Genomic DNA, 10,078 nt, shown 5'->3' with positions numbered 1-10,078 from the left:
CGGCAGTGTAACTTTTTTTATGAGGTGAGGGATAGCTGTCGTATCTTCAGTTCTTCACTGGCTAAGAAATGTTCCACTACTTTTGTAGGGAACTGAACACATGTGCAGGAAACCAAACGGGACCCTGGCTGGAGATGTATTTTATATGTGTCATTTGGTGTCTGAAAAAGCAACGATATAATTGTAAGGCAAAGGTATTTGCCACCATCCACCCACTCATTCCATTTTTAATGCTTTAAAAAATATATGTGGTGTGTAGCTTCTGTTATACTGATTCATAGTTGCTAGGCTAGAGGCATAACTTTAACACAATTTTTAATTTTAGACGAGTCTACTGAATTTGGATGATTCCTCTTCCAAAGTGTTAAGAAAATAACCCGGAATGGAAAGGAAAAGATAATAATAGCATGTGATTGTCTTTCCTATTTATGCTGGATTTTTTTTGTGTGTGTTTTTATTTTCAGGCTGGCCCTACTTTTAGGCAGATCAAAGCAGCTGCTTCAGGGAGCAGGTCTGGGATGCCATGAAAGGGCAGAAAATGGTTAGTTATTTATTTTGTTGTGTTTTTACAGATCTATCTACAAATCAGATATGATCTTTCATTCTAGCAAATGATTGATTAATTGGTGAGTTCAGTGTGGAAATATTTTAAAAATATAAAGGAAGGCGGGCAAAGAGTCATCAAATGCATGGTGGCTGTGCAAAAGCTATTAACCATAGAATTTGAGCTTCCATGCTCAGAGACAGTCTACCTTGGAATAACAGATACTGGGGTGCTGTTGGGAGGTGTTATCTCTGGGGTTGCAAAAGAATTTGAGCCCCTTGAGCCTGAATTAATTGCAGGCCTTAGAAAAGGTGGCTTTGAAGGATTACAACTCCCACAATCCCCTAGCTCACAGGGCCACTGTCTGTTCTGGTTGGGGATTCTGGAGTTTGTAGTCTGCAAAGTAACTTTTCCAGCTCCGTTTAATTGCGTGGATTAGTCAGAATTCTGGACAATGGGAAAAGCTTGTCATATAGGACAAGGGTTCTCAAATTTGGTTCTCCTGATTTTTGGGATTTCATCCCCTCAAATTCCTAATAGCTGTAGTCGACCAGAGTAACATTTCTAGCTTGAGTATATTGTGCATATTAGACTGAATTTTGGACATTATGGAAAAGCGTGTCATGTAGAGCACTGATCCTGAAGTTTTGGCTTCCAGCTGTTCGGGACTTTAACTTCCAGAATGGCTGTCCCATGCTGGCTGGGATTTCTGGGAGCTGAAGTCCAAAACCCCTGGAAGACCAAGGGCTCAAGAAACACTGGTACAGGAGAGACTCAAAACTTGCTATCCCATTGACGGTTTTACATCTGTTTTTCTGCTTAAGCATCTGCTGGAATTGATTGCCGCACCACTGGAACAAAGCTGGCAAGCACATCATGACAACATGCGTCTTTGACAGCTCTGCCACCGAGACACTTGTTTTCCGCGATGTACCATTCTGCAAGAGTCAGGAGCTTCCCAACGTCCTGCTTGGCCTTTCACTGCTGACCATTCATCGCTCTGAGGAGATGGATTCCTTTGTGGTGGTCACAGAATACAATCCGGCTTGTAGTCCTCAGCAGGGTGAGCTGGAGGATGAGGAACCCATGGAGCCATGTGAGAGACAGCCAATGGCCCTGGATTCCAGAGAACTGGAAGAAAAGAGTTTTCTTGGAGACCCTTTGGGGACTCCTTCAAAAGATGCGAGGGAACCCCGTGTCAAACTTAACCTCTCTAGTCGCAAACTCTCTCTCCAGGAAAGGTCCCAGTCAGTCCAGTCACCTGGGAGTAATGCGGGTGTCAATGGACGTTACATCTATCCTTCTCTCCCATACTCTCCTGTTACATCTCCCCATTCATCACCGCGCTTGCCCCGGAGGCCAACCATAGAATCTCACAGAGTTTCCATTACAGGTTTGCAGGTAAGAGAAACAACGGATGCATGTGTATGTGGGTCTGACAATGGTTACGCTCATTTGGAAATATTGCCCAATTATTCTAGGCAAGGATGGGTGATTTGTGGCTTTTCAGATAGACGATGGACTGCATATGGCACATTTCCTCATCCTTAGCCGTATTGACTAGGATAGGAGTCGGATTCCATTATCTGGAGGGCTATGAGTTGTCCAAAATATCCTGTGGCTGTTGCCTCTTGCCCTGGCCTTTTGCAGGCCTCTGGGTACTTCTGTTCCTTGTAGCAGTGGTGGTCTATGGACTGGTGGCAGTCCAGGAGCCATTGGCTGCCAGTCTACAGCAAGTTACTAGGAAGATAGGCTAATATGATAATTGAAGGGCACAAGGTATTCCTTGCCTAAAACCCCCTATGAAATTTGTGGGGTTGCCATAAGTCAACTGGTGACTTGAAGGTACATGGACACAACATATACATAGGGTATCACATTTTATTACATGGCCTAAAGGTTGCAGATCCTTTCTGAACTTGGAAGCTAAGCAGGGTCAGCCCTGCTAAGTACTTGAATAGGAGACCATCAACAAATACCAGGTGCTGTAGGCAATATTTCAGAGGAAAGAGTGGGCAAAACCACCTTCCTTGCCTGAGAAAACTGTATGAAATTCATGGGGCTGCCAAAAGTAGGCAGACAACTTGGAAACACATAGATACACACAAGATGGTACCACTCCTTGGCACGTTGTGGGGGGAAATTACTGGGCTGTCACATCAAAAAGCTTGAGAAGCACTGCTTTATAGCACATGTTAATGGCATCCCCTGCTGACAGTTGAGGGAACAGTACTGTCATATATTGCAGGGCACTTTAGAGGCAACCAATTAACTCCAGTGTGTTTTGAAGAAAGTCACAAGGACAGTTGAGAGGTGTGTTAAAATTTCTATCCTACATGGCGTAGTACCTTGAGACATTCTCTAGTTATGTAACAAAATCTAAAGGAAAAGCACGTGTGCTTAGAAAAACAACCCTGGGACTCCTTTGATTGTTTGGTGGCTTTCCCCAGTTTTAGGTGGCCCTCTTAGAGGGGCTGCTGGCATTTTGAAGGTTTCTGCCCATTCCAAACCCCTGCATTCACTTTTGCCAATTTGAACCACTGTTTGTGTAACCCCTTGCTTTGTTGCTGCTGTCGGGAAAGGGATATATGCTGGGTTAGTAGGGGATTTGGGGAGCCGTGGGAAGGAGAATAAGACCAGTGAAGAAAAGGAGACATTCTTTAGAGAACCATATATGGCATCTCGGGATCTATGACAACTGCAGCTGATTAAAACCAGAGAGGTGGGTGGCACAGAGGCATTCAGCACCGCTCTTTCTCAATTATGCATTAGAAGGCAAGATGCACTTATGCTAATGCAGCTTGGCTGCTGGCATCAACTCTCTACATATTTTACTCAGTAGATGGGAAAGTTGAGTGAGGAGGCAAGGAAAACATTGAGGTTGGGAAGGTGGCAAGAGAGCATTCAGCTACCCAGTTATTACTGTGGGGCCAGATAGGGTAAAGTTCTTTTCAAGTACTCCTTCACTCTCAATCGGACCCATTTTTAGTTAGGTTTAGGGTGGGAGTAGACGCAAATAAAGAGAGGCAAGGGCAGTCCTTGTAGGGCAAGGGTGGGCAAAGCTTGGCCCATGGGCTGCATATCGTCCCCAGGGCTGTTTTTCTAGCTCTATAGTCATTATTATTTGCTCCAGAATGCCCATCAAATGCCCTCAGGGGGAGGGGGTAGAGGGCATTTCCATCATGTTTGGAGGCCCCTTGGGTCAGTCTTTTAGCCCAAAATATCTTCTGGGGGCCAATTGAGGCCCAGGAGAGGCATTTTTGAAATAGGAAGTGACTTCTGCACACCTCTTTTTAGAAAAGGCCTCTCCTGGGCCTAAAATAGCCAAATCATAGTAAAATAGCCAAATCATAGTCCTCCAAGGGTGTTTGTGGACAAAATACGTGCAATTTTTTTAGATTTTATTTTTGCAAGGGGAAGAAGGCCCAGTGGTGTGGCACTCCAAGGTACCCATGTTTTTTTTATGTGGCCCACTAGCCTTGCACAGTTACCCACAGCATTGTAGCGAGTCAAGAGGTATTACCTGACCAGCTTTAGCCGACATGACGCCACCATCCTGTCAGAATTTTGTCCCCATTTCCAAAACTTTAGTTCTCGCAGAGAAGAGATTCAAGGCAGCAAAAGGGTGCATTTGGCGCCATATTCTGGGATTATCTCTATTCCCTGTCACCACTGCCTCCCCCTATTAAAATTTCACTCTGTTTGTAACTGCAGATGCTCATCCTGTGTTTTGGAATATAGTGTGCCAGATTGTTGGCAAATGGTGTCTGTAATAAAATCTATGACTGGGAATATGTAAAATCTGGAGAAGACATTGGCATGTGAATTTGACAGTCTGAAATGTGTCTGTCCATCACTTCATTTATATCCGCTGTTTTCCCAGACAAGGTAGCATACACAAGACAAAAAATGTACAATAAAAACAGAGTTAAAACATAAAAAAGGTGAGGTTAAACCAGCATTCAAGTAACTGCAGAAATAAAAGCATTTAAAATATTACTTTAAAACAAAGATTAAAAACGGTTTGTCACTGTTTTTGTGTGCCTTCAAAGCATTTCCGACTTACGGGGACCCTAAGGTGTGCAGCACTATAAAAAGCCCATCACTTGTCAACAATCAAATGTTAAAGCCTCACTGGCATAGAAAAGTCATCATTTAGTGCCAAAAAGGCAAAAAAGACAGAGCCATCTTATTTTCTTTAAGGAGGGAGTTTCAAAATCTAGGAGCATTTTTAAAAAACATTTTTAAACATCCGAGAACATTTTAAAAAACGAGTGATTTGAGGGCAAATTTTACCCCAAAACAACACAATGAACACCCTGAAACATGTGAAAATATGCAAAAATATACCACCTCCAACTGAGAATCCTTTCCCTCCAAATACTTGTTTTCCTCTGCCATCCTTCTCAAAATGGCAACGGGGTATGACGTGTCACTTCCTTCTGCCTTTTTGAGAGGGACTGCAGAAGAAAACAGAGGTATCTGGGAGGTTGCAGTGTGAGGTGCGGCCTGTGAGAGGGACCTGGGGTGGGAATTTGGGCCCTGGCTCCCATGCACTTGACCACCTCTACGTTACGTTGTGTCTCTAAAGTGTACAGTACCTCTAATGCCATATTGCAGTTCAGTGGATGATAGTTTTGCGTTGTGCAGTAGGCAAGCTGGGAATGGGTTGCCATCTCTCTTGGGCATGCTTGAACCTACTGGCTGATGGGGGTAATCAAGCTGATTAATAAGCAATCAATCACATAAGAACTTAATCAATATTTTCTTCCTCTGCAGCAGTTTCCTAGTGAATCCCAGGGGAAGGGTGTCTTAAAATATTGTAATAATTCAACATTAAATACTTTTATACCTTGTTTGTACATATCCCTCTCCTTGTCTGTAGGATTCAGAACGAGTAACAATATGATTTAGGCCAGCCTTCCTCACCACAAGTCCTCCAGATATATTGGATTGCACCTTCTATCATTCCCAGCCAACATGCTTTTAAAGAGGAATACTTGTCTTATTTTAACTGGAAGGAGAGGGTGTGAACTATACCCCCAAACAGAGATGGGGGGAGGTTACTTTGGGGGGAACACGAATTCTCAGAACCCCCCAGCCAATATGGACCATGACCATGCTGGCTGTGGGAGGGGGAGGGGATTATGGGCGTTGTACTCCAAAATAGGAACTTTTCTAAATGCTGTCTAAATTAATGGCATCCATTATGCTTCCAGCGTCTCCTAATGAATCCTTTTGTTTCTGGCTTTGTCCTCTCTTCTAGGACTGCGTGCAGCTCAATCAATACACGTTAAAAGATGAAATTGGAAAGGTGATTCATGGTTTTTTTTAAAAGGCATTGTGAACTTGGTGCATAAGTATTTGGACTGGAAATTGGATTTATAAATGCATGCCTTGGGGGAAGGGTGTTGAAAGAGGAGCAACTAGCAATGCAGGTCCAGCCCTGGTGGCACAGTGGTTAAATGCCTGTACTGCAGCCACTCACTCAAAACCATAAATAAGGTTGCGAGTTCAAGACCAGCAAAAGGGCTCAAGCTCGACTCTTGCATCCTTCCAAGGAGGTCGCTAAAATGAGTACAGTGGTACCCCGGGATACGAAATCACCGCGTTACGAAATTTCCGGGATACGAAAAAATCCCATAGGAAAAAACTTTCGGGTTACGTTTTTTTTTTCGGCTTACGAAAAATTTTTTGGTGCTTTTCGGCGCTTTTTCACACGAAATCGCGGCTTTTAGTGCTAGCACCTATGGCTTTTTCGGCTAGCGAAAGATTTCGGGTTACGAATGGCGCCGCGGAACGGATTACATTCGTAACCCGGGGTACCACTGTACCCAGATTGTTGGGGGCAAATTAGCTTACAGTTGTAAACCTCTTAGACACTACTTGGGCGGTATGAAGCGGTATATAAATGAAGCTTGTTTGTTCTGGTTTGGGTTGCCTACACTACATCTGGAAATGACTTCACTTGGTCGGGGATCCCCAAGTTGTGACATTAGGAAGACTGATGTGTGTGCCCCGTTGTGACACCCAGGGATAGGAATAAAGTGGGGTGGACAACTGGCAAGGGTTGCAGAACTGCACTTGTCCCTCCATTGGACATTGAAGGTCTGCCCCAGCATAATCTCCATGTTTTTGGGAGTCCCAGTCAGCTAGAGGCTAGTTTCAAAAAAGACTGACTTTCCATTTTGAAAATGATTGACTTCTTGTTTTGAAAAATAGTAATTTCTTGTTTCAAGTAAAAAAAAAATCTTCTTCTGGGCTAAGAATTTCTTGGGGTGGCAAAATTGCTCCCCTAATCCCATAGGAGGCTTAAAATAGTTCTGAGGGGTCACCTATGGACCACATTTTCCTCACTCATACTATAAGGCCACCTGGAGAATCCCTTGAGGCACAGTGCTTTTCTGGACCTTTGTGGGGCAATCCCAAAAGCATTCCTAGTAAACTGACATCTTGCACCCTCCCATGATCCCAGAATGACAGGGTAAAACCTGGTGTGGATCTGAGAGAGAACTAAAAGAATCCAGGAGTGATTTTAAAAACATTTTTTTTACTTACCATGCATATCTCCCCTATCTTTTCTGCTAGTCCCCTCTACAGGGTGCTCCGAAGACTGGGAAAGCCAGTCTTCCAGACCTGAACTCTTTGTTCCTGTGGCGCCTTAGCTTTGTCCCTTTTGCTTCTGATCAAAGTTATGCTCCTTCTTTTTAAAAAAGTTGCTACTGCTGCCATTAGTGATGCTCTGGGTGATTCTCCCTTACCTTACAACATTTAGTGGCTTTTTTCCTGTCTACCGTTTCTGTAGGGCTCCTATGGAGTTGTGAAGCTGGCATACAACGAAAACGATAACACCTACTATGTGAGTAATAGTCCGTGAGCCAACGTATGGGGGAGCAGGTTGTGCTGACAGGAACGGAAAAGGCCACACATAGAGCTCAGCAAGAGGGGACACCTTCAGCAAGTGGGGTGCTCGCCTGGCTTAGGTTTGAGATTTCTCTGACTGTTTCCTGAGCATGTATAGTTACTTTTGTGCCAATTTGTCTTGCAGGCAATGAAGGTACTTTCCAAAAAGAAACTGATGAGACAAGCAGGGTTCCCACGTAAGTGAGAAGTGTGTGTGTGTGTGTGTGGGGGGGTCTGAATTGATACCATTACTATTAATTTTATTTATTAAATTCCACATTTCCCCCAGCCGTTGGATTCTGTGCTTATAAAGGTTAAAACAAACATAGCCAAAAAAAAAAAAAAAGCCTTATGCAAAAGTTTAAAATGTATTTAAATTGATGACAAATTAGAAGCAATCCCATCAAAAAAGAAAAATGAAAATATATATATATATAGAGAGACAATATACTTTAAGGGCCCTTTCTCCATGCACCACCAGTCCTGAAAGTTCTTTTGAGACACAAAAGGCTTCACCTGCCTACAGGAAAGATAGCAAAGAGGGGACCAGTCTAACCCTGCTAGAAGGGAGTTTCAAGCAACTTTGCAACCACACATACTCAACACACAACCCCCTCCCGCCAACCTGTGTTATCTTAAACAGGCCGTCCACCCCCTCGTGGTGCCAAGCCCCCCTTAGAAGGCTTCTGCCAACCCAAAGGACCCATTGAACAGGTCTACCAAGAGATTGCCATCTTGAAGAAACTCGATCACCCAAATGTCGTGAAGCTGGTGGAGGTGAGGCCAGTTTTTGATGTCTTGAATATACAGCCGGCCCTCCATATCTATGAATTCTGCATTCATGGATTCAACCATCTGTGGCTTTAAAATATTACAATTTTTTTTTGGGGGGGGGGCTTCCAGAATTGTTTTTCTTAAACACTGGGTTTCAAACCCGTGGAAGACTTAAGCGGATCACGGGAAAAATATGGGTATGGGAAGCTTATGGCGTTCATGTAGATAATCTCAATGGGAAGTGAAAAGTAACCTCGTTTTAATTTTATTTTGATATGAAATGTTTGATCTCATTTACAACATTTGCTTAATCCTTTCATGCTACTTAAAAGTGATGAGGCTGTTGGGCAAGGCCCTAGAGCACCCTCAACTGGGTGCTGTTGATATGGCTGATGCCTCTGTTAACACTGTCTTGTCCCCTGATATTGAAGCAAATTTTGTCTTAGAGCACAATGGATATACGGTCGGCCCTCCATATCGATAGATTCTGCACCCATAGATTTCACCATCTATGGCTTGAAAATATTTTTTTAAAAATTCCAAAAAGCAAATGTTGACTTTACCATTTTTTTTAAATAAGGGGCACCATTTTACTATGCCATTGTATACAATGGGATTTGAGCACCCATGGATTTTAGTATTCACACAAGGTCCTGGAACCAAACCACAGCAGATACCAAGGGCCCACTGTAGCTACTGCCATTGCATCTATACCTGTAGTGGGGCTTCTGTTCTTTTGAAATACAGTGAATCCTTTTCAGAGCAGGGCTGGGACTCTATGACCCTTGGGTTATTTTGGAACTATAGTTCCCATCACTGTCCATCCAGGTGTTGAATCTAGGTGAATGTGGTCTATCGAATCATCTGTGCTTTCTTTTCCTGCCCCCCATCCTACTGCATTGACAGGTGCTAGATGATCCCAGCGAAGACCATCTGTACATGGGTAAGCAACCCCTCTTCTCATCCATTTTGCCATGCTAAGAATAAAAGAGAAGTCATGCTGGCGACCAGAGCCCTGTCTAATCCGGCATCCTGTTCCCACTGTGGCCAACTAGTAGGCTTCCCAGGTATATAGGTTTCCCCTTATTTAGGGTCTGAAAATCCTTTCCCATATTGGTGCAGTTTGGGACCTCCCAAATCCTGTATTCTGATCAGTGTGAATGTGAAGAGAAGACACCAGCCATGCTTCAAACAGATAGACCCTTGAGCACTTGGTATGTAGCAAAAATGCTGCACCTTATGTACCATCTCATGGGTTTGTGAGTGCTCTCTCTTCTTCTCATGGCAGCAAATTCCTAATCTCTTGATGACTTCTGACCTGCTATTTTAAGATTTTCCTGAGTTTCGAGGTTCCCATAAGATGTGAAATCTTGGGGAAGTTTGATAATTTTGCGAGAGGCTATCTCATGAAACTTGAGGTGAGACCTCCTTTTAAAGCCATACAAATGGGCAGCTGTGGCTAATTCCTGTGGCAGTGAAAATCACAGTTTAGCGAATAGACTGTATGAAGACCATTTCCTTCCTTTTTACTGTCCAGAATCTGTTGTTGTGTCCCTTCTGGTCTGTGCTGGGCAGTGCCAGTAGCCTCGAGGGCTCTGAAGCCGTAAAACAGTTATCTGAAATGACTAGCTAACTCCAAAGTTTGTTCAGTTGGTTCACATCCAGAAAGGTGATGATAGGCAGTGAATAGATGTATATCAAGATATGTGTTGCACTGGTGTGCAAAGTTTACAAAATGTGTTAGGGGGAAGATTTTCAAGACATGGAGTGTCTCTGTGTGGAAAAAATTTAGTAGTTTGATACCAATTTAGTTGCCATGGTTCTTTCCAACAGGATCCTGGGATTTGTAGTTTCATG

General features: G+C 43.5%; 1 protein-coding gene across 11 annotated transcripts in view; it reads left to right on the top strand.

The window, feature by feature from the left end:
- Positions 1 to 10,078, top strand: part of CAMKK2 (calcium/calmodulin dependent protein kinase kinase 2) — a 41,604-nt gene that overhangs the window by 17,012 nt on the left and 14,514 nt on the right. For all 11 annotated transcript variants that reach the window (XR_006100878.1, XM_042441569.1, XM_042441576.1 and 8 more), the window contains 7 exons: positions 465 to 541; positions 1,369 to 1,945; positions 5,811 to 5,858; positions 7,350 to 7,403; positions 7,593 to 7,644; positions 8,091 to 8,224; positions 9,128 to 9,164. Coding sequence is in view for 10 of the 11 variants with exons in the window: in XM_042441569.1 (XP_042297503.1) it covers positions 1,421 to 1,945; positions 5,811 to 5,858; positions 7,350 to 7,403; positions 7,593 to 7,644; positions 8,091 to 8,224; positions 9,128 to 9,164 (850 nt within the window). In the remaining variant the exon portion in view is untranslated. The remainder of the gene's footprint in view (positions 1 to 464; positions 542 to 1,368; positions 1,946 to 5,810; positions 5,859 to 7,349; positions 7,404 to 7,592; positions 7,645 to 8,090; positions 8,225 to 9,127; positions 9,165 to 10,078) is intronic.

The sequence above is a fragment of the Sceloporus undulatus genome, chromosome 10 (assembly GCF_019175285.1).
Source record: "Sceloporus undulatus isolate JIND9_A2432 ecotype Alabama chromosome 10, SceUnd_v1.1, whole genome shotgun sequence".
In the NCBI taxonomy this organism is placed as follows: domain Eukaryota; kingdom Metazoa; phylum Chordata; class Lepidosauria; order Squamata; family Phrynosomatidae; genus Sceloporus; species Sceloporus undulatus.
This window is presented reverse-complemented; position numbering and strand designations above follow the sequence as displayed.